Here is a 25,288-nt window from a genome sequence, read left to right on the forward strand (position 1 = left end):
AAGTTTCTTCTGGGTTAAATTATTACAGAATACCCTCTTAAAAAACTAACTGAATAGATAATAGCTGAAAGACTTTGAGCTTAATTTTCATATAGGGGAATAATCTAATGGCTTAGAATGGAGATTTTTATTTTATAGCCCAACTTATTTGCATTGTAGCAGACAAGATAATGTAAATGAAGTTAGATCTGGGTTTAAATTCCAGCTCTGCCACTTAATAACTTGAATCTTTGGGTAAGTTATTAATTTTTCCAAGTTTCAATGCCTTTTTTATAAGGTTATTGAAGGCTTACAAGATATTCATACGAGAAGTACCTAATTCAGTCCTAGATACCTTGAAGGAACTCAGCAAATATTGATGTCATTCATCTGTGTTTACATGTGGGCAAATGGGAATGTTGATGAGGAATAAGAAGGGAATCCCTCCTCCATGCCCCAGAACTGAATTTTTCTGGCATTAATGAGACTGATATATCTCTTCAAATACTTGCTTCACTCATAGTTAATAGCTTTGGATAAAGAGTGTTGTTTGTTGCCTCTTTGCTTTTTCACAATTTAATCTTCAAAAAAAGCCCATAAGGATGCTTGTGTTTGAATGTATGTGTTTGATATGTATGTGTTTGAATATGTATAATAAGTGTCCCAAAATGCAGTCTTAAAATTTGAAAAGAATAGTCATGAAGGCCATATAGTCTTTTTGTTTCTTGGGGCAGAATTTCCCTCCCTGAACTCCTTGGTTCTAGGTAGGTATCAGTGCTCTGTAGAAATAGCTTTAGTGACTGTGATCTTACTCCCTTTTAAGACAGCCATTCTGGCTTTAGAATGCTCTGTTTATTAGAAAGGTCTTCTTCATTTTGTCCTTTATTGTATCTCATAATAATTCTACCTATCGATCCATTCTACTCATCTATATTCACAGAATAAACTAATCTTATTTCATGTATATGCAGGAATCATGTATTAATCATTTCTGTCCTCAGAGTCTAGGATAGTAAGTGTGATGTGTATGCTCAGTTACTCAGTCATGTCCAGCTCTTTGAGACCCTCATAGACTGTAGCCCACCAGGCTCTTCTGTCCATGGGATTCTCCAGGCAAGAATACTGGAGTGGGTTGCCATTCCCTTCTCCAGCTGATCTTCCCAACCCTGGGATTGAACCCGTGTCTCTTCAGCTCAAAACAGGGGTATGCTTTAATGAATATTTGAGATTCAGATCTTGAAGGCAGTTCTTTATTTTTTCATACAAAAACTTCTAAATTCAGTCTACATTTTTATTCTGGTCAAAAATTTTTCTCAACTGTATTGACAAAATTGAACAGGGAATATTGATTTATGTTTATTTCTGATATCACTTATTATATAATCTAGAAATGAGTAAACAATTTTTTTTATTTCTTACACTTTCTTTTGTAGTGTTTTTTGTACTCACTACTGGCAATACATTTTCTGTGATATTAATATAGTATATACTCTTATTCATTAATCTATCAGACTGGACAAAAGTAAGCAACATCCATCTATATAGTATTTAAGAAAAAGATATATATATGATAACAAGGAAAAGTTGAAAATAAAAGTACAAATACATATCATCCAAGCACTAACTATTACAGCTATATGAAAGTAAACCAAAAAATGTCAGGGGAAAAAGCATTAATAGAAATAAATGGAGTTACTTCATAATGGTAAAGTGCCCAATTCACCTGGAAGTTATAATAATTCTAAATATATGTTCACATTTTCTGTGATTTTTAAACTTGTTCTAATATTTATTGCTTACATTATTTACTTATTCATCTGGCTGTGTGGGGTCTTGGTTGCGGCACACAATCTTTGTGGCATCATGCTGGATCTTGCCTCCCACAGACTCTCTAGTTGTGATGTGTGGGCTCCAGCGTGGCACGTAGGCTCTCGAGGTGTAGCACACAGGCTGCAGGGCACGCGGGCTTCAGTGGCTGCAGGATGCGGACTCGCGAGTTGTGGTGCTTGAGCTCTGGAGCCCGCTGGTTCAGTAGCTGCGGTATGTGGGCTCAGGCTCCACAGGCTGTGGGTTCTTAGTTCCCTGACCAGGGATCGAACCTGCATCCCCTGCCCTGCAAAGTGGATTCTTAATCACTGGACCGTCAGGGAAGTCCCTCCTTTTTTTGACTGAATGCTGTCTTCCCAATTAATTTCATGCCATCACCAAATTTTTAAAATCATTTTTCTTCATAATCTTTATTTTACAAATTTCTTACATAAAATGAATGAATACCATATTAATACTAATCCTTATAACAGTCTATTTGTGCTTGCTAGTTCAGTTCTATTTCTGTTCCTATTTGACTGCAGAATAAGGGTATTATTCAATAGTTGAAAAACTGAATTATATAAAATTAATATATGTAAGAGCATCGCTACTGTGAATGATATTGTTTACAAAAAAGCTATCTCTTTAGAATTCTTTTTCTTCTGCCTTTGACTGGGTATGTCAGGAGTAAAGAAAAGGCTGCCTAGAGGAAGAGGAGCCATATGTTTTGATTACAACTACTTTGCTTTTGTTTTCACTTCTCGTGGCTTGTTACTGCATTTTGGCATATGAGTAATAAAACTAAGTCACTTCTTTGGGAGGTCATAGGTATGTCTAAATGCTTACATCTACATAGTTTTCCCAAATACTTATTTTTCAGAGCGTAGGTATAATCTTTTTGGAGTCCACATAACAGTATGTGAACTATCCCTTGCTGCACACTTTGTTATGTATCCTGACACAGTATCCATTCCTAATCATTCACTGATGCAAGAAACATCTACTGTGTGCTGGTCTTTGATAAGCAGTTTAAGTGATACTGTAATAGAAAAAAAAGCTATGTTAGTTTTACTTAACAGAATAATAAATTCTCACTTAGCTTTTTGTTTCTTTCCCCAAGAAATTCAGCATTTAATTCAGTCTCTCGCATTGAGAGAGGGGGATCACAATTACCAAAGAAACATGGGTGTCATTTTAATTATAAAATAAATTAATGGAAATCTTTGAATTTTTCAGGATGAGCGAGACCCAGAGAAAGAAGAGGAACTGGAACTGAAAAGAGGTCTTTTATATAGAGACTCTGCCTATGACAGCGACCCAGAGTATAGGTATGCGCTTGACTAATGTAGTGTACAGAGATCTTCTCATAGTTAGTATCAAAATAACCGCGATTTTAATCTGCAGGATTTGTGGCAAATTTATATATTTATGTATTTACTTATTTATATTTTATTTTAGCTATATAAAATCCTAGTAAAATATTTTAATGTTTGCATTACTGAAAATTTTCAGTGAAAACAGATATGGTCAGTTAATGGTGTTCCCTTTCTTTCTACTTAAGATTTATAGTGTATTTGGCTGCCTTGCAAATCCACATAGTCCTAATTTATTTCAGGATGTATCAACTCTCATCCAGACAACAAGTTTCATAATTATTGTCCATAAGTAAGCTAAATTACTTTAATTTATTATAATTTAAAAATTATTTTTCAGTAGTATAGGAGAAATTCAGCTCTTCTAGCCTAAAATTTCAGAAATGTTATAGTACTAATAAAATTTTTGCAAAATTATACTAACAGATCTCATGAAGACTTTTGAAAACTCTGTGTTAATTGCCATTAAGTGCGGTGTTAAAAACTGAATGTGTAAATTGTGAGTTAATATAACTGAAATTTCTCTGAGTCTGTATGACTGATTGATGCTATACCACTGATTACTATGTCTTCCACCTTCCTGAGTTTTCTGAGCAAATGTAAGGAAAAAAGTTCCAGATAATGGAATATGTTTTATTGCTAACCAGGGATATGGACTGAAATCTCTGATCTTTACCGTGGTAGGCTCGTGTAAGCATTTCATGAACATGTGAGGACTTTTCCTTGTGTTCATTACACAGACTATAAATGTGAACTCCTGTCCAAAGTTACTGCTTCCCAATCTTAGAGGAATACACTACTTTCCTTCCCTCTCATAAAGGAAAGTAGTGTAGTAGTGTATTTTAAGTGAGTTTGAAGAAAAAGCAATCCAAAGAGGAAAAGGAAGGTTCAAGAAAGTACATACCTTGGGAAGAATTTTTACCTTTTATTATTGTTACTTACACTTCTATTCCCTAAATTATTGTCATATGGATTTTCATTCCAATTTAGTGTTCTATATCCACACAGTTAATTCTAATTTGCGTAAGAAGTGAATAGGGTTGATGGAGGGTTGATAAAGGGTCTGATTTTCAAAATTTTATATGCATGATATGCTTCTAAAAATATAGATTTCTACTTTCTACTTCCATAGATTCTGATTCCTTATATATAGGAGTGAGACCTAGAAATCAGCATTTTTAAGCGAACTTTTACTTCTAATAGTTTGGGATTTGAGAGCTGGATTGGGGAAAGAATTTACTACCATCAAGATAGTCCTTCTCAACTTTCTTACTGCCTGTCTTTCAGGAAATTTTAGACATTTGCTATTGCCCTGTTACCAGTTACCAGGGTCCTGAGATGCTCTTTCTCTTTTTAATACCTTCTATATATATTTCAAATTTCCTCAGTTTTCAGGATGTTGAAAATTCTCTACATTGTTGTATAATTCTAGCATCACTATCCATTTCTAGCATCACTATCCAGTTTGAGAATTGGTCCTAACTAAAGATCAGGCAAGGGGTGACACTTCATGATGGGAGTTGGCCACAGAAATAGAGAAGAGTATAAAAATAATTTTAATTTCATGTTTAGAACATGAGATGGCCATTTATAACTATTTCCCTGAATTTTTAGCTATTGTTGTCCTTTTATGGAACTAGCTATTGATAGAAACTGTTCTCTATTTACTTGTGCATATTTTGCAGGTTACTAACAGTAGGAGTATGCTCAACATATATATATATAAATATTATAATTATGAAATTGTTTATAACACAATCTCAAAGTGACTATTTTAAACTTTGACTATGTATTTTTGAATAACACAGATTGACTGTAGTTTTAATCTCCTACCTAATGCTTACTATCCAGTTAACTTGATGAATTTACCAAGGTGTAACACATAGCCAAAAAGCTCTCTTTGGTACTAGTAAATGGAAAAAAAAAATCAAAATAATATACAGACTTAAAGTCCCTTGAATAAGAATAAACTTTCAGTTTTAAGTGAGAAAAATGTTGCTTAATTCTAATCTGAATTCTTTGGATTTTGTGTTACCTGGTATATTATGATGTTTCAGATAATTTGTGCCTTGGTTCTGTTATAGTATGATATAGAGAATAACCAATGCCATCTTGTTTGTCTAGTGAATGTCTGTCCATTCTTTAGGACTAAGTTGAAGTTATTCCATCTTCTGAGATACCTTTTATGACCTCAGCAGTTCAGTTCAGTTCAGTCGCTCAGTCGTGTCCAACTCTCTGTGACCCCATGAACCGCAACACACTAGGCCTCCTGGTCCATCACCAACTCCCGGAGTTTACCCAAACTCATGTCCATTGAGTCGGTGATGCCATCTAACCATCTCATCCTCTGTCGTCCCCTTCTCCTCCCGCTTTCAATCTTTCCCAACATCAGGGTCTTTTCAAATGAGTCAGCCCTTTGCATCAGGTGGCCAAAGTATTGGAGTTTCAGCTTCAACATCAGTCCTTCCAATGAACACCCAGGACCGATTTCCTTTAGGACGGACTGGTTGGATCTCCTTAGACTGTCGTTTTTTCCTTTATCCTACCATTTCCTCTCACATATATATTTTCAATTGGCAGTATTTATCTCATAATGATTGTTTCATTCTGTGTCTGTCTTGCCTCCTCGTATTAAGCATAAGGCACTGATGTTTTGCCTACCTTTGTTTTTGACTGCGTATCAAGGTCTCTAATGTGTACTAGGAGCTCAATTTTAAAAAAAAATTAAGATATTAAAATTAGGCCCTTTATTAATAATGATCAATTTCATTTGTTGAAGCTTTAAGGCATTACTTAAGTAAACACATTTTATGGTTGTGATATTTCATAACATCTCTAAATGAGGAATCAACAGTGGAATTAATGATGATGAAAGCTATCAGATCTTATTGTCAGTGGCTCATTTCTACATATCCAAGAAAGGGAAGTAAGTGACCTGTAAGTAACCAGTCTTCAGTAAATTCATTTGAATAAACTTCTATTAATGTTATATAGTTTATGTGAATAGTAAAAGAAGTTAAACAACATCCAGTTTTTCCCTAAATTTTCACATTTCTGTAGAAAAGCCAATAATTTACTGTAGTTCCTAGACCAGTAGTATCATAAATACCCTGGTATTTGTTAGAAATCCAAATTCTTGGACCCCACCTCAGACATACTCAGTTAGTTATTTTGGGTGTGAGGCTCAATAATCTGAGTAGTAATAAGCCCTCCAGATGACTCTGATGTGTGTTAAAGTTTGAGAACTACTGCTGTAATTTATCAAGAAATCTTGACGTCTTTTTTTTTTTTCCAAAAAATTCCAAGATATTTCTGATATGCATATGGATTTTAAAAAGTGATTACAGGTTTTTCTATTAAATGGTAGTTTTGGTGATATAGAATTCTATAATTTTTTTGTTGACCAATCATGATACAGTAGTATTAAGTGGGTAATAGTTACATAATCACAATAGTAAAAGATGTTTATCAGTTTTCACAATCAATAGCCAGACAAAAAATAAAAGATAATTACAATTGCAAGTCATAATGGGAACATAATTAACCTAACAATATAAAATAATTGCATACAATTTGGGGGTCAAGTAGAGTGATGTAAGTGGAAATGCATACATGGACATGTTTTCATCTGCTCAGCCAATCTGTGTCTTTTGGTTGGTTCATTTAATTCATTTACATTTAAGGTAATTAAATCTTACCTTAAGGTAATCCTATTACCATTTTCTTAATTGTTTGGGGTTTATTTTCTTTAGATAGGGCTTTTCCTTCTCTTGTTTTCTGCTGAGAGTTCCTTTAGCATTTGTTGTAAAGCTGGTTTGGTGGTGCAATTCTCTTAACTTTTGCTTGTCTGTAAAACTTTTGATTTCTCCATCAAATCTGAAGGAGAGTCTTGCTGAGTAGAGTATTCTTGGTTGTACATTCTTCCCTTTCATCACTTTAAATATGTCATGCTGTTCCTTTCTGTCTTATAAAGTTTCTGTTGAGAAATCAGCCTGATGGGAGTTACCTTGTATGTTTTTTTGTTGTTTTTCCCTTGTCGCTTTAATATTTTATCTCTGTCTTTATTTTTTGTCGGTTTGATTATTATGTGTCTCGGTGTATTCTTCCTTTGGTTTATCTTGCCTGGGACTCTGTGTGCTTCCAAGACTTGGTTGATTATTTCCTTTTCCATGTTAGGGAAGTTTTCAGCTATTATCTCTTCAAATATTTTCTCAGGTCCTTTCTCTCTGTTGTCCTCCTGGGAACCCTTTAATGTGAATGTTCATGTGTCAGTGTTGTTCCAGAGGTCTTTTAGGCTGTCTTCATTTCTTTTCACCCTTTTTTCTATATTCTGTTCTGTGGCAGTGGTTTCCACCATTCTGTACCCCAGGTCATTTATCCGTGCTTCTGTCTCAGTTATTCTGCTGTGGATTCCTTCTAGTGTACTATTCATCTCTGATTGTTTTTTAGTTGTTGTAGGTCTTTGGTAGACATTTCTTGCAATCTTTGCCTCCATTCTTTTTCCAAGATCCTGAATCATATTCACTATCATTATTCTGAGTTCTTTATCTGGAAGGTTGCCTATCTCCACTTCATTTGTTTTTCTGGGATTTTTATCTTGTCCCTTCATCTGGAATGTAACTTTCTGCTTTTTCATACTAATTAACTTTCTGTAACATGGTTTTGTTTTACTCCCTGTGGGATTGTGGTTCTTCTTGCTTCTTCTGTCTGCCCTCTGATGGAAGAGGCTAAGAGGCTTGTGTAAGCTTCTTGATGAGAGGGACTGTGTTGGGAAAAATTGGGTCTTGCTCTGGTGGACAGGGCCTTGCTCAGTAAAGCTTTGATTCAATTATCTGCTGATGGGAAGGGTTTGCTCCCTCCCTGGTAGCTTTTTGGCCTGAGGTGACCCATCCCTGGGAGTTAAGGGGGACCTCCAAAACGGGACTTTCCCAGACAGCTGCTACCAGTCCCCCCATCCCTGTGGTGGGCCCCTACTGACCCACACCTCCATAGCAGACCCTCCAACACTAGCAGGTAGTTTTGGTTCAGTTTCCTGTAGAATCACTGCTCCTTTCTTCTGAGTCTTGGTGCACACAAGGTTTTGTTTGTGTCCTCCAAGACTGGAGTCTGTTTCCCCCAGCCCTGTGGAAGTCTTATAATCAGACCCCTCTGGTCTTCAAGGTCGGACTCCCTGCGGATTCCCAGTCCCTTTGTCGGGTGGCCAGACTGGGAAGCCTGACGCGGGGTTCTGAACATCCACAACAGTGGGAGAACTTCCTTGGTGCTATTGGTCTCCAGTTTGTGAGCCCCCCGCCCAGCGGGTATGGAGTTTGATTTTATTGTGGTTGTGCCTCTCCTACCATCTCAGTGCAGCCTCTTCTTTGCCTTTGGACATGGGGTATCTTTTTTGGTAGGCTCCAGGGTCCTCCTGTGGATAGTTGTTCAGTAGCTAGTTGTGATTTTGGTGCTTTTGCAGGGGAAGTTGAGTGCATGTCTTTCTATTTCGGCATCTTGAACCAGAAGTCTCTTGATGACTTTAATGATATTTTATGACATTTTATTTTCTGTTGTGTCTTTAAAGTTGCAAAATGCTTTGATGATTTTATTACCTCATATTAAAGCCTCTCCCTCTCATCTATCCTGATCTTCAAGATTTTGAATACTTTCCTTCCTACCTTCCTTACTTCCATCTATCCATACATACATACATACATACATCCAGTATATTTAGTTCAGTCACTCATTTGTATCTGACTCTTTGTGACCGCATGGACTGCAGCATGCCAGGCTTCCCTGTCCATCACCAACTCCTGGAGCTTGCTTAAATTCATGTCCATTGAGTCAGTGATGCCATCCAACCATCTCATCCTCTGTCAGGCCTTTCTCCTGTCTTCAATCTTGCCCAGCATCAGGGTCTTTTCCAATGAGTCTATTCTTCACAACAGATGTCAAAGTATTGTAGTTTCAGCTTCAGCATCAGTCTTTTCAGTGAATATTCAGGACAGATTTCCTTTAGAATTGACTGGTTTGATCTCCTTGCAGTCCAAGGGACTCTCAAGAGTCTTCTCCAACACCACAGTTTAAAAGCATCAAAACTGTGGCTCTCAGCTTTTTTTATGGTCCAGCTCTCACGTCCATACATGACTATTGGAAAAACTGTAACTTTGATTAGATGGATCTTTGTCAGTAAAGTAATGTCTCTGCTTTTTAATATGCTATTTAGATTGGTTATAGCTTTTCTTCCAAGGAGCAAGCATCTTTTAATTTCATGGCAGCGGTCACCATCTGCAGTGACTTTAGAGTCCAAGAAAATAACGTCTCTCACTGTTTACATTGTTTCCCCATCTATTTGCCATGAAGTGATGGAACTGGATGCCATGATCTTAGTTTTCTGAATGTTGAGTTTTCAGCCAGCTTTTTCACTCTCCTCTTTCACTTTCGCAGAACAGTTCCTGTTTGCTTTCTGCCATAAGGGTGGTGTCATCTGCATATCTGAGGTTATTGATATTTCTTCAGGCAATTTTGATTCCAGCTTGTGCTTCATCCAGCCTGGCATTTCACATGATGTACTCTGCATAGAAATTAAATAAGCAGGGTGGCAATATACAGCCTTGACATACTCCTTTCCCAATTTGTAACCAGTCCACTGCTCCATGTCCATTCTGACTATTGCTTCTTGACCTGCGTACAGATTTCTCAGGAGGCAGGTAAGATAGTCTGGTATTCCCATCTCTTGAAGAATTTTCCACAGTTTGTTGTGATCTACACAGTCAAAGGCTTTGGCTTAGTCAGTAAGGCAGAAGTAGATGTTTTTCTGGAACTCTCTTGCTTTTTTGATGATCCAGTGGATATTAGCAATTTGATCTCTGGTTCCTCTGCCTTTCTTAAATCTAGCTTGAACATCCAGAAGTTTTTGATTCACATACTACTGAAGCTTCGCTTGGAGAATTTTGAGCTTTACTTTGCTAGTGTGTGAGATGAATGCAGTTGTGCAATAGCTTGAGCATTCTTTGGCATTGCCTTTCTTTGGGATTGGAATGAAAACCTACCTTTTCCAGTCCTTTGGCCACTGCTGAGTTTTCCAAAATTGCTGACCTATTGAGTGCAACACTTTAACAGCATCATTTTTTTTCCTTTATTTATTTATTTATTTTTTCAGTGGGTTTTGTCATACATTGATATGAATCAGCCATAGATTTACACGTATTCCCCATCCTGATCCCCCCTCCCACCTCCCTCTCCACCCGATTCCTCCAGGTCTTCCCAGTGCACCAGGCCCGAGCACTTGTCTCATGCATCATCTTTTGAAATAGCTCAACTGGATTTCCATTACCTCCACTAGCTTTCTTCATAGTGATGCTTTCTAAGGCCCACTTGACTTAGTATTCCAGGATGTCTGGCTCTAGGTGAGTGTTCATACCATAGTGATTGTCTGGGTTGTGAACATCTTTTTTTTTTATAGTTCTTTGGTGTATTCTTCCCACCTCTTCTTAATATATTCTGCTTCTGTTAGGTCCATACCATTTCTGCCTTTTATTATGCCCATCTTTGCATGAAATGTTCCCTTCGTATTTCTAATTTTCTTGAAGAGATCTCTGTCTTTCCCATTCTATTGTTTTCCTCTATTTCTCTGCATTGATCACTGAGGAAGGCTTTCTTACCTCTCCTTGCTGTTCTTTGGAACTCTGCATTCAAATTGGAATATCTTTCCTTTTCTCCTTTGCTTTTCGCTTCTCTTCTTTTCTCAGCTATTTGTTAGGCCTCCTCAGAAAAGCATTTTGCCTTTTTGCATTTCTTTTTCTTGGGGATGGTCTTGATCACTGCCTTCTGTATAGTGTCACAAACCTCCATCCATAGTTCTTCAGGCACTCTATCAAATCTAATCCCTTGAATCTATTTGTCACTTCCACTGTATAGTCATAAGGGATTTGGTTTAGGTCATACCTGAATGACCCAGTGGTTTTCCCTACTTTCTTCAATTTAAGTCTGAATTTAAAAGAGTTCGTGATCTGAGTCACGGTCAGCTCCCGATCTTGTTTTTTGCTGACTGCATAGAGCTTCTCCATCTTTGGCTGCAAAGAATATAATCAGTCTGACCTCAGTATTGACCATCTGGTGATGTCCATGTGTAGAGTTGTCTCTTGTGTTTTTAGAAAAGGTGTTTGCTATGACCAGTGCATTCTCTTGGCAAAACTCTGTTAGCCTTTGCCCTGCTTCATTTAGTACTCTAAGACCAAATTTGCCTGTTACTCCAGGTATCTCTTGACTTCCTACTTTTGCATCCCTTCATCCATCATCCATCCCTCCAATGTCTATAGAGCATATATCACATCCTCAATATTATTTTCCATGTTTTGTCAAAGTTTGGCTTGGTAGGAACCTTTATTAAGAAGGAATTCATCTCTTATATTATATCTTTAATTATATTGAATCTTCAATCACAAGCTTTAAGTAGAGAATATGTATCATCATCTTTTAAAGTCACTTTCAACTCTGGTTGAGTACAAGTGGCAAATGGCCATTTTTTATTCTCATCACCTTCCAATTATTTATTAGAATTAATATCATCTGTATGCCATATATCTTACCCTCTGACCTTTTTTTCATGTATATCACTTTATACATATGTTATCTCAATACTGTGTGTAAAGTAGTATGTACTTGGTCTTCTTTTCATACTGATACAGAAAACACTGTCAGGGTTTCAAGTGAGTTCCTCCTTTTCTGAGTATAAGACCTAGTCATGCCTTTTGTATCCTAGTACATGTTAAGCTGCCTAAGGCCTTTCTCTTCTCTAAATAAATGCTAGGCTTTAAAAATTTATAATTTATATCTTAACAACATTTAAATTTTGAAAGTGCTTAGTTCACAGATATTATCCTAGTCTCTGTTCCCTTTTTTTTTCTTTATAGCATTGTCATAATTAAATAGAGAGCTCCCTATTGAAGTAGCAAGAGAAAATTGCTAAAAAAATATATCTATGCTGCATTTAATAAAATAGCAATTTTATCCTGCTTTGAAGATAACCATTTTATGTTACATAGCACTGATGCCATGTTTTGTAATAGGAACTTTGAGTGCTTTGAATGAATGAATTCTGGAGATACTGTTGGTAAAATACAGAAGTGTGGTCTTTAAAAGCCTATTACTATAATAAGATGTTTTAGTGTCACTTACCTATTTTAAGCTTATTAATGTTCTCAGCAAGGGAAAATTAGAATTGACTCAATATGTTCGCAATCTATTAGTTAGATAGCCAGTGCTTCCATGTCTAGAAGTAAATGTTGCTTTTAAGATTCTGCTGTTCTTTGTTTGCACCTATCCATGGACTATATTAGGACCTGTTTTGCAAACATCTCTATTTTACAATTCAGACTTACAGGATGAGCCAATTCCTAATTCTTTCCATAGAACCACAGTACTGTCTACTAAAATGAAAGTTCTACAATTTTAAAAAGAAATAATTCCCTGTCAAAATCTGCAAGATTTTTAAAGCATTAGGAGGATGTCTATTTTGACCACTTCAGCTCTCTTCACAGAAACTTTTCAGGTTCACAGTTGCTTCTAAAAAGGTTACTGGACTTTATTTATTCATTGTAAGCCATTGAGATGGCATTGATATTTTAAAGCAGCTTTGTGAATGAAAAAAAAGCATTGTCTAATAATACCAAAGCAGTAGCAAATCTATGCCTGATGGCATTAAATACAGTAATTTATGATAGAGATTAGGAATTTGATTTACAATATCAGAAAAACCTACACAATGATTTTCAAAGTAAATGTCCCTACTATTGCTTACTTTTCTGAGATTTGGGTAGTGGCTTAATAGAAATTCAAATTTGTGTTGAGTAGGTTTATTGTGGTAGAACTAGCCTGGCAAAATACAGAGTTCAGAAAAGGACATTATTATGCAGTAAAGTTGATGACTATGGACAACAGGGAGATAGAGTACAGATCTGTGCTTTGTGAATATTAATTAGGATATGACTTGATGTTAAACAAAACACAGCAACAAATAAAGCAAATATAATCAAATGAACAAAAGACAACATATGGGGACTCCTACAGTATTATGAGGGCTTTGCAATGTGGAGAATTTTGAAAGAGATGGGAATACCAGACCATCTTACCTGCCTCCTGAGAAATCTGTATGCAGGTCAGGAAGCAGCATTTAGAACTGAACATGGAACAATGGTTCCAAATTGGGAAAGGAGTATGTCAAGGCTGTATATTCTCACCCTGCTTGTTTAACTTCTATGTGGAGTACATCATGTGAAATGCCAGGCTGGATGAAGCACAAGATGAAATCAGGATTGCCTGGAAAAATATCAGTAACCTCAGATTTGCAGATAACACCACCCTTATGGCAGAAAGCGAACAGGATCTAAAGAGCCTCTTGATGAAAGTGAAAGAGGAGAGTGAAAAAGCTGGCTGAAAACTCAACATTCAGAAAACTAAGATCATGGCATCCGGTCCCATCACTTCATGGCAAATAGATGGGGAAACAATGGAAGCAGTGAGAGACTTTATTTTCTTGGACTCCAAAATCACTGCAGATGGTGACCACTGCCATGAAATTAAAAGATGCTTGCTCCTTGGAAGAAAAGCTATAACCAACCTAAACAACATATTAAAAAGCAGAGACATTACTTTGCCGACAAAGGTCCATCTAGTCAAAGTTGTGGTTGTTCCAGTAGTCATGTAAGGATGTGAGAGTTGGGCCATTAAGAAGGCTGAGTGCTGAAGAATTGATGCTTTTGAACTGTGGTGTTGAAGAAGACTCTTGAGAGTCCCTTGGACTGCAAGGAGATCAAACCAGTCAATCCTAAAGGAAATCTGTCCTGAATATTCATTGGAAGGACAGATGCTAAAGCTGAAACTCCAATACTTTGGCCCCCTGATGCAAAGAACTAACTCCTTGGAAAAGACCCTGATGCTGGGAAAGATTGAAGGCAGGAGGAGAAGGGGCCGACAGAGGATGAGATGGTTAGATGGCATCACCAACTTGACGGACATGAGTTTGAACAAACTCCGGGAGTTGGTGATGGACAGGGAAGCCTGGCATGATGCAGTCCATGGGGTTGCAAAGAGTCAGACACGACTGAGTGACTGAACTGAACTGAAAGTAGTATGAGGGAACAGAGGCAAACATGGGGGCTTAGACTTGTAGAATATTTGCAGAGGTACAGAGTATATGCAGAAATGTTCTATTAATGTGTTTATGTATGTGATTTCTTTATCATTTGACTCAAAATGTCCAAAAAACTGTTTTGAGTGACTGTTTTTAGGCAGGAGTTTGGATTGTGAGAAACTGTATGAAAGAACTTGTATTCATTAGGCTAGACTATTTCTTAAGCAAAGCTAATGAAAGAAAGGTGGAAACTATATAAAAGCAATAGCATTTGAGACTTGGCTAAGGCCTTTTGAAATATTTTAAAAATTATACTAACATTATTAGAAATTGTATTAATTAACTCTCTGAAACTGAATGGACAAAGTAAAAGTAAGGATAATCATGTTATCATTTTCAAAATTTTTCCAATGTGAAAGAAGTGTGGTACCAGGTGTAAAGAAAGTTTGATAGAATCAAATAAGATTGCTGGAATGTATGAGGTAGAATCCCACTTTAGCAAATCCATCAGGAGGTAGAGACACCTATTAACATTTGTAACATTTAATAGCAAGAACATACAGTTTTACATGGCACATCTAACATGCCTGAGAGGTCTTATCTATAATAAGTATTTAATTTATTGAAGTGGGCTCATTATTTGTTTAAAAAATAAACTTAGTCTTTTAAAAAGTCAGTATTTCATTTCTAAGAAATAAAAACGTGTTATCAAGCCTATAAAGTACTTAGTAAATACTTGATTTATATGTCCCACCTCTCATTTTGCTTCATTATTATTTTAATCTTTTATATCCCTTTCTATAGCTCATTTCAACGGCCACGTGGCACTCTCCATTTGGATGATGGTGAATACTGGTCCAACAGGGCAGCCTCTTATAAAGGAAAATCCCACCGACCCATCTTTGAGAACAGCATGGACAAGATATACAGGAACTTATACAAAAAGGCCTGTAGTTCTGTTTCTCATACACAGGAAAGCTTCTGAGATCAGCCGCGATGAACTGTATGAGTGTCCTTGTCAACTTCTCAATGAAAACGTTTGATGTAATCAATACCTGTATTCTTTTATTTTTTTTAGATGGGTAGTTCTAATTGAGCACAGTAGTTAGACTTGAATAAGTTTATTATTTCAGATGATAAAGCATCATGGGCAAGCGTTCTTTTTCCAGTCACAGTAGAGAGCGCTGTATCCTCACAGTTCTGCCACACAGTCACAACCTCCATTCTGATTAGGAGAAAGCTGTCCTGTCACATCTCTCTCATGTCACCAGCTACAAATCCAAGAACATATTCTCTCTAAAAGTGCTCTTCTGCCTTCATCACCTTGTAATTTTCTTTCCATTTGCTTGACTGGTTATCTTGTTCTGACTAAGATTATTTTTATTATTAACTCTCATTTCTTGGTCATGGGCAAAAATATATATATATATACAGAGATGAATTTCTCAGGAGTTTAAACTCTATTTTAACTAGTATTTTCTACCGTTTGCTCCTTAAGAAAAAAGCTATTGATATGTCTTAGCTCCTAAGGTATAGCTTTCTTTTTAAAGTTTCTGTAATCCTTTACTCCCTCTTCTCTAAAAGAGCTAGCTAAGTTACCTAAAATGCCTAACAGCAAGAAATAGGAATGGCCAAATGTGACCCCAGATGTGAATAACTGATTTTTAAAAATAGATTTTTTTTTGCATTGTTTTTTTCTAGAGTCAAAACTTTTGGTGGAACCAGAATCAGAAAATAGCCTTTGTTTAAAAGCTTGTAGAAACTCAGAAAGAATAAGGGATTTATATTGTAATTTAATCTCTTTAGAACATTCATAGGTATCAAATAGCCCATGAAAGTAGCAACCTTACTTTAAAAAAAAAAAAGAAAACAAACCTGGGAACCATAAAGGGGAGGAAATATTAGAGCATAACTCTTTATACTCAAAAGTTGTTGGTTGATAAAATTAGCTTCTTCCCCCTTTCCCCCCTTCCCTGGCTCCAAACACATCTGAGGCCAGTTAGGCTTTGAAGATACAAAGAAATTAGTAACCTTCTACTTTTTAGAGAGAGTAGAAGAAATGCAGAGAATAGGAAATAATAAACTTGACATAAACTTTAAGAGTGGACTACAAGATAATGTTTTCTCATTGACTCCATCTTTGGTTAATTTTATAGTTATGATCTTAAAAGAAAATACTTGAGTTGAACTCTATTTAAGTTGGAATTGGTATGCAAATTGGGCGATTTATTTTTTTAATTGGAGAAAATACATAATACCTGTTATCTAATAATAAGACTTTTCAGCTTCATGTTGATTGTTTTGTCTGTGGCAATCTGCAGTATATTGGAAAGCACATCAGAGATAGGAGCCAGGTGTCCTAGGCTTCAGATCTCTGGTCCTAGTTTCCTAGTTATCAATGGAGAGAACGGAGTAGGTCAGCATTTCCTGAACCATGTTTGTGGACTGCTCTTCTAAGAGATGGCTTTAGGAATGTAGATACAAGTATTTCATTGGTCATGTAAGTTTAGGAAAGATCTGTGTACCACTCAGACTTAGAGAGTCATGGGTAAGATGACAGGAATGAAAAGGGGGTGCTAGTGATGCTGAAGAAAACAGTGATAAGTTGTCCAGGCAAACTACATATGGTCATCTTAGTAAAAACATTAGCATGTTTGAGGCTCTAAGAAATCCTGGCATAAACACGCTTCGCTCTAGCATCTAGTAGAAAGTCTGATACATACTTGGTGCTCATTAAATATTTATTGATTAACCCAGACTTTCCTAAACTAAGTTGAGCGTGTAACAGTATTTGTTGTTATGGTTATCTTTCCCCTTCCGTTCCTCTCCCCCAACTCCCGATACTTCCTCTGAAATGCTATCTGCAGACACATGTGGACATAGTCAGGAAAATACTGGACTCCACAATCACTGAGCTACCGTCTGGTTGTAAGTTGTCTAATGAATTTTTGTATAAGCTTTTGAAGGTCAGCATTGAATGATGGTTTTTTTAAAAAATCATTTATCAATGAAACTTAGTATCTTTTCCTCCTTGATTATAAACAAATGAAAAATTCCCCTATTTAAAAGTTGCTTCTTGGTGTGCTACATAGCTTCAGTCATGTCTCACTCTTTGAGACCCTATGGACTGTAGACCACCAGGCTCCTCTGTCCATGGGATTCTCCAGCAAGAATACTGGAGTGGGTTGCCATGCCCTCCTCCAGGGGATCTTCCTGACCCAGGGATTGACCCTGAGTCTCCCGTCTCCTGCATTGGCAGGCAGGTTCTTTACCCCTAGAGCCATCTGAGAAGATGAGTGAAGTGAAAGTCTCTCAGTCGTGTCTGAGTCTTTGTGACCCCATGGACTGTATAGTCCCTGGAATTCTCCAGGCCAGAATACTGGAGTGTGGGTAGCCTTTCCCTTCTCCAGGGGATCTTCCCAACCCAGGGACTGAACCCAGGTCTCCTGTACTGCAGGCAGATTCTTTACCAGCTGAGCCACAAGGGGAGCCCAGGCTTCTTGGTAAAAAGACCAAATATGCACTTTAAAGAAAATATTTGCTATCATAGAAAACCTCCTGAGTGAGTAAGTACCAAAAGAAAAAAAAATTACTTTGCACCTATATTTGCCATTATCATATAAAGGCCACCAAAAAAATGGGTCTCAAAGGGGAACTTTGGAAAATATTTAAGAGACATTTTCCTCTGAATTAAATTTGACATCTCCCTGAAGGATCAGATATACATTTCCATGTACTTACCATCTTTGCTGTCTATTTCCATTCCCTGGAGGAAAGAGTAATCTTTGTTGTTTTCCTTAACTATTATTATGAATTCTTATGTTGTATTATCTTTTAAGAGTAAAACCTCTAAGTACTAATAGTTTCCTTTTCTCATTGAGAGAAGCAGAAAGATGCCATAGTTTATTCTCTTAACCCCTTTTTTAATATTTCCTACAATCCTAGTAATAGTTATTAGACAATATGAAAGATAAATAGGTCTGTCTCCTTCTTTTTAATATAATTTTTCTTTTAGATTAAAAAAATCCTAGGAATTTAAGGAAGGAAAATGTTAATTCAGCTAAGAAAAAAGTTGAATCGTTGGACTGAGGGTATGTCTTCCCTGGTTTCACTACTAGTTGTATAACCTTGTTTAAGTCATCTATCCTTCTTGGACCTCAGTTTTATTTCCTATAAGGTGAGGAAGGGGTTAATTTAGAATGACTTTTAATGTTCCAACACTTTTATAATTGTGTAATTGATCAATGTAGAAGATTAGGAAGTTTTTGGCAGCAGAGTTGTGTTCTGATTTCAAAGATTAAGCCCTTGATTAAAAATCTGGACCAAAAAGAAAATTCTCATTATTGTGCTCATTTCTTAATAGCGGCTTTTTTGAGATAGTTCATATGCTATAAAATTCACCCTTTAAAAGTGTACAGTTGAGTGGTTTTCATTATAGTCACAGAGTTGTGCAACTGTAACCACTAGCTAATTATAAAATACTTCATCACTCCAGAAAGAATTCTGTATCCATTAGCAATTGCTCCTCATTCCTTTTTTCCCTTGTCTCCTGACAACTACTAATCTGCTTTCTGTTTCTATGCCTATTCTGGACATTTAGACATTTCATATAAATGGGATTTATATAATATGTGAATTTTTTGTCTGGCTTCTTTCATCTAGCATAATGTTTTCAGGACTCATACCTGTTGTAACATGTGCCAGTACTTTATTTCTTTTTATTGCTAAAAAATATCTATTGTATGGATGTATCATATTTTGTTTTTCCGTTCAGTTGGTGGGCATTTTCATTGCTTTCACCTTGAGGATATTATGAAAAATACTGGTACTATGAGCGTTTGTAAAGTTTGTGATAGATATATGTTTTTATTTTCCTTGAATATACACCTAAGAGTAGAATTGTTGGGTCATATGGAAACTCTTTGTTTAACATTTTGAAAAATTGCTTTCCAAAATGACTCAACCATTTTACAACTATTATGTTTATTTTTATCTTATCTTAGGAACTTGGGTTGGTTACACATTCAACCACTTATTCACCCATTTATCACATATTTATTGAGCACTGTGTTAGATATAGAGTATAAAATTTTTATATGTATCTTCCCATAAGCACAAAGAATCTATTGAGAGAGACAAGAAAACAATATATTTCAGCATTTATGGTATTACCATACTTCTATGATAAAATAATGCAAGAATGAGCATAGAGCATGCTAGCTTGATGCAACAGAACTTGTAAAAGCATGAAAATGGGAGAGAAAATGATTGTTCAGAAAACCCCAAATGCTGTAACTAGAGATTGTGTACAAGGTTGCAAACACTTTGATGGGATATGATGAATGCTAAAATGGACCACAAAGAGAACCACAGGCTTGGAGCAGCATTAAATGAGGCAACCTTTTAGCTGGACACTGAAAGATGGGAAGGACTTTTGTGAACAGGAAACCCAAATGGGATATACTCAATATTGATAATTTACGAGGGTGGAGGCAGGATTGAGGAAAATGTCCAGAAATCAGTTAAAGATCTAGAACTTGGGAGAACTCAAGAATTGAAAATGGATTTTTGAAGTCAGATATAACTTAAACAGATAAACAAAAAACCTCTGTTGCTCTTGTCCTAATTTGTATGTGACCATAATAAGCACCTTGAGAGTAGTGGACCCGAAGCAATTGTGCTTTTTACTTATTATTGAAGCCCTGGTGGGAGAAAATTAGTTTGAGGAACACCCTTTTAGAAATTAAGAAAGATATTGTCCTCCCAATCCCAGATTATCCAACTAGCTAGAAATTTATTTACAAAAATGAAAAAGTAGGAGAGAAACTCAATTTTTTGTTATTGGGGTTACAAGAGTATTATTTATCTCTGAATGATATACTTTGAGTTTAATTATATGAAGATCCTTAGACAACCAGAACTTGTGAGTATTCATCCATTTAACAAATGTTATTGAAGGTCTAATGTCCAAAGATAAACAAAAACCTAGTTCCTGACCCAAGTTCATAGGGGAAAAACTGACATTTACTTATTACAGTGAAAGAAGTACTCTAATAAATAATAAGGTTTGCAAGTATTTTCTCTCATCCCATTGATTGTCTTTTTGTTGTTGATTGTTTCCTTTGCTCTGAAGAAACTTTCTATGTGGTTTTATGTGAAGTGGTTCCACTTTGTCTATTTTTACTTTTGTTGCTTTTGCTTTTGGTGTCGTAGCCAAGAAATCATTGCCAAGACCAATGTCAAGATTTCCCCCTATATTTTCTATTAGGAGTTTTACAATTTCAGGTCTTATGTTTAAATCTTTAATCCACTTTGACTTGATTTTTATGTATAATGTAAGTTAAGGGTTTGATTCCTTCTTTCTTTCTTTTTTTTTTTTTTTGCCTGTGGATATATAATTTTCCTAACCATTTGTTGAAGAGACTGGTTTTTCCCCTTTGTATGTTCTTGACTCCCTTTCAAAGATCAGTTGACTCTGTGTGTGTTACTTTATTTCTGGGCTGTCTATTCTGTTCCACTGCTCTTTTTCTGTCTTTATCCCAGTACCATACTGTTTTAATTGCTATGGATTTATAATTTAGTTTGAAATCAGGAGTATGATGCCTCCAGCTTTTTTGTTCTTTTTTAAGATCACTTTGGTTATTCTGAGTCTTTGGTGATTCTATACGATTTTATGATTTTTTTTCCCTATTTCTGTAAAAAATGTCATTGGGATTTTGATGGGCGTAATAGGGAATCTGTATATCACTTTGGGGAGTGGACATTTTAACCAGCCACATAATAATCACACACACACACATAAATGTGTAAAGAAGACACACAAAATTAAGAAAGAAAAGATTTAAAGAATCTTACTACAAAAAGATCAACAAGACACAAAGGAAGATCACAAGAGAGGAATAGAGAGACAAAATATAAAACAGAAAACAGCAAAATGGCAAAAGTAAATCCTTTCCTATCAATGATTGCCTTAAATATAAATGAATTAAGACATAGAGTGGCTGAATGGATAATAAAGCAAGATCCAAGTATATGCTATCTACAAGAGACTCTTTATATTAAAGGACACACATAGGCTAAAAGTGGAGGAATGGAAAAATAGTATTCCATGTAAATATTAAACAAGAGAGCATAGGTGCCTATAGTATCATCAGGAAAAAAATAGACTTTAAGTCTGTCACAAGCATCACTACATTTCTGTTGCAGGTTAAGTTTTTAAAAGTTTAATCTTCTGAGTTTATGATATAGTTCAGAAATGAGAGGAAACCTTTAATGCCTTTGAACACATGTAGTAGATTTGAGAATAGGTATATCCTCTTAGAGACTTATTTTCATCAGTGAAACACATTCTTCACTGGAGTTTTTTTGTGTGTGTTTGTTTTTCAGTAAAATTAGTGATATATGCAGACAAAATGTTGAAGGATTTATGTACATACATTTCCAGTAACATCTATTTCTAGGAGATTGACAACAACACTGAATAATAGAAAAAGTGCTTTCTTCACAACTTTTCTGAACCTCCTTTTTTAGCCTGTGAAATGAGATATTAATAAACATTGCCCTCCATTCCTCATAAAAGTATTAGGATTAAGTAGGAAAATGAATGTGGACATTCTTTGACACATGTTAGGCATTATCCTAATTACTTTGGGGAAGTGATCTGGGAAAAGAAATTCACAATTTTAAAAATAATCTATCTAGCATAATAACAATACTGTTGGTTGCAGAGTTGAATGAACTTCAGATTTTTTTCTCTGTTTTCTTGTAACCTCTGTGCTGCTTAACTTTTCTGAGCTTATTTTCTCTTTTGTGAAATGGAAGCTGTTTTCGTAGAGTTCATTTAACCAGTTAATGCATGTGGAACACCTCATACAAAGCATGGTGCTCAATAAAGGTAACTGTAATAACTAAACTTCCAAGTCAGTATAAAGATAGTATTCTGATAGATCTTGAGGATCTGATTGAAGAAAGTGAAATAAATGTAAAAAATTTTCAAAATTATTTCAGGACACAAGACCAAATCAGATTTCTTTCAGTATGGCTCTTAAGTTTACTAGCTATTTAGTTGATGTAGGTTGTATAATATTCAGTTCAGTTCAGTTCAGTCACTTAGTCGTGTCCAACTCCGTGACCCCATGGATCTCAGCACGCTAGTCTTCCCTGTCCTTCACCAACTGCCAGAGCCTAAATAGAACACTGGTAGGCCCCACTGGGGTTTGAACCCAGGATCTCCTATTTACTAGACAGGCGCTTTAACCAGCTAAGCCACAGAGCCTTTCTTAGCCTTGTAGTCTATTCTGTGGTGCTATCTGGAGATATTAGACCTTAATTTTATTTTTTACAAAATGAGAATGATACCTACCTAAGATGGTTACTATGAAGAATATATTAGGTAAATGTTGCAAAGTGATTAGTATTATACCTAAAAAATAGTAGATGCTTAAAGTAGACATCTTTCCCTTTCCCTTTCATTATTTTGTGTATAAATCCACCCAGGCATAGACCTTAGCATCATTTATTTTTATTATTTAGAATCCTATTAACCTTGTATATGTTGTGCGCTTTGGTAGAGGTTTTATGTAGATTTTACAAGTGAAACTAAACACATGACTTTAGTCCTTGAGAATATTGTCCACTTGAACTTTATATGTGGCTTCTCTCACTTGTTTGAGGGCCTATCCTATTAACCAGTTTTGATACTAGGAAGTTGATTTTGTCCTCTGTTTATTTTGGATTTAGCACAGTTGTGTTTTGCAAATTAACTCTATTCCTTTGATCTGGAGGATGTTAGAGGTAGAAGTTAAAATTGTTGTCGTTCAGTCACTAAGTCACATCTGACTCTTTGCGACCCCATGGACTGCAGCATTCCAGGCCCCTCTGTCCTCCACTATCTACCAGAGTTTGCTCAAATTCATGTCCATTGAGTCAGTGATGCTATCTGCCCATCTGGTGGTGGTGGTTTAGTTGCTATCGTGTCTGACTCTTGCGACCCTGTGGGCGGTAGCCTGCCAGGCTCCTCTGCCCATGGGATTCTCCAGGCACAAATACTGGAGTGGATTGCCATTCCCTTCTCCAGGGGATCTTCCCAACCCAGGGATTGAGGCCAGGACCCCTGAACCCAGATTCTTTACCAACTGAGCTATGAGGGAAGCCCCCATTTGGAAGTTAGAGTTAAATCTCCATAATTCAGCAGAATTAACCCTGGATCATCTCAGTCAGATGAACATCCCTATAAGTCTTAAGAATTTGTTATGAATGTGATTGAGTAGTCACCTTTTTCAGAAAACTGTACTGTTTGACACTAGTCACAGAGGTGTATGTATGTGTGTATGTGCACTTACATACATATACACATGCACATAAAACTGTAGACTCATCTCAGGTTTGCTATGTAATTCTTTAGAAGTCTTAATTTTTAAAAATAGCAATTTCAAAAAATTCCTTTATAACTTAAGATATAAATAAAATAATTTTAAAAAATGTTTGTTTTTGGAAATTGCTGACGAATGATTATATTTTAGCTGTTGCATCTTACTGCATATGAATTATTCATTGCTCAGAAAAATAGCCTAGTGATTAAATACGTAGCCTCTGGAGTCACTCTTCTAGATTCCAATTCCACTTCAGCCACTTAATAACTATGTGAGCTTTGACAGGTTATCTGATTTCTTTGTGCCTAGTTTTCTCATCTGTAAAATGAAGATACTATTATCAATCCTGTGGGATAATTATGAATATTAAAGTAGTTAACATATAGAAAGTGCTTAAAGCAATGCCTTGCACATGGTAAGGACTGTATAAATATATTATTTACTACAGTTATTGTTATTGTTACACAGCTGACATTATCTACTGGATTCACCTATAACATGTATGTTTTCTGAAACAATTTAATATAGCCCCCTATTTATCCTGTTTATAGTAATATTCTGTTGCTAAATAAAAGAATATACTTGAATGGAATCTACCACTCAACAGGAATATGTTAAAAATATTTCACATTATCCTGACTCTCCTTTGTGGCCCAGCGGTTGTTCACTTATTATACATTCCTACAGCTATATGGAATAAAGAATGTGTTTTGGCATAGAAACTGCATAATTTGGAGATATTTTTGTTGATAATCTTAAACTAAAGCAGTCAAACTAATTTCAGTTCCATTGGAAACCCAGGGGGGTAATTGTTTTCTCCAAATGAGAGAGAAGATGCCAGCTTTTATATTAGTAAGTATTTCCAAGTGTTTATGTGGGGAAAATGGAAGAAAAAGAACCTTTTACTTCAGTGAATTTAATCCACCAAACATTTAAAACCTTAGAAAAACTATTTTCACTAGACTTCTATGATAAATAATAACTTGTATTTTGTATAGCCTGTTATCATTTTCAAGCATTTTAACATAAGTTATCTTTGTTGTATTTCTCTGACATGTTCATAAATTAGGTAGGACAGGGTTATAATCTACAGTTTTACAAATGAGAAAACTCAAATTTGTGTTAGGTGTCTCTTGCAGGTCACACAGTGGGGATGTAAGTGGGTGTATAAGTGGCTCAGTAAGAACTTAAAACCAAATATTAGTATTTTCTCATAAATATCCTATTGAACTTCTCCTGCTATTGCTTGGTATTCCTCTTAAATATTGGTTTTAATATTGGATTTTAAGAGATGATACTTGGTTCTTGTTGATTGATCGCATCTATATTTGGAGAAGGCTTATTTTTCATTATTCAGACTCTTTAATATGTTTGTGACTATCTCCAGCCATTTGTTTTTCCTGGTTTCAACCCAGGCCCTACATGTTGGCTAATTCTCCCACTTATGAACACACCGCCAGTCCATTGAAGAGCCAGGGAAGTTAAGCTAGCCAGCTTATAACTTATGAGTAGTTGTACTAGAAAGGGTTAGTAGTAAAGAGTTCCATCAGTGATCTAGTTACCCCAAATAATTGGAAATTGTCATAATTTGAAAGTAACTTAGGTATAAGATGCAAAGAGTATCTGAGACATACCTAACATTCCAC

The 25,288-nt window shown here is 35.9% G+C and overlaps 1 protein-coding gene and 1 non-coding gene across 8 annotated transcripts in view; one reads left to right on the forward strand and one right to left on the reverse strand.

Moving 5' to 3' along the window:
* Positions 1 to 15,323, forward strand: part of SPATA6 (spermatogenesis associated 6) — a 144,117-nt gene extending 128,794 nt beyond the window's left edge. For all 7 annotated transcript variants that reach the window (XM_043876906.1, XM_043876908.1, XM_043876909.1 and 4 more), the window contains 2 exons: positions 3,025 to 3,116; positions 15,076 to 15,323. In XM_043876906.1, the coding sequence (XP_043732841.1) occupies positions 3,025 to 3,116; positions 15,076 to 15,256 (273 nt within the window). In that variant the 3' untranslated portion in view covers positions 15,257 to 15,323. The remainder of the gene's footprint in view (positions 1 to 3,024; positions 3,117 to 15,075) is intronic.
* A 7,149-nt stretch (positions 15,324 to 22,472) lies between these two features.
* TRNAT-AGU lies at positions 22,473 to 22,546 on the reverse strand. Its single transcript has one exon. It is a non-coding gene; the product is annotated as a tRNA-Thr (tRNA).
* Positions 22,547 to 25,288: the final 2,742 nt, after the last annotated feature.

The sequence above is a fragment of the Cervus elaphus genome, chromosome 20, assembly GCF_910594005.1.
Source record: "Cervus elaphus chromosome 20, mCerEla1.1, whole genome shotgun sequence".
In the NCBI taxonomy this organism is placed as follows: Eukaryota; Metazoa; Chordata; class Mammalia; order Artiodactyla; family Cervidae; genus Cervus; species Cervus elaphus.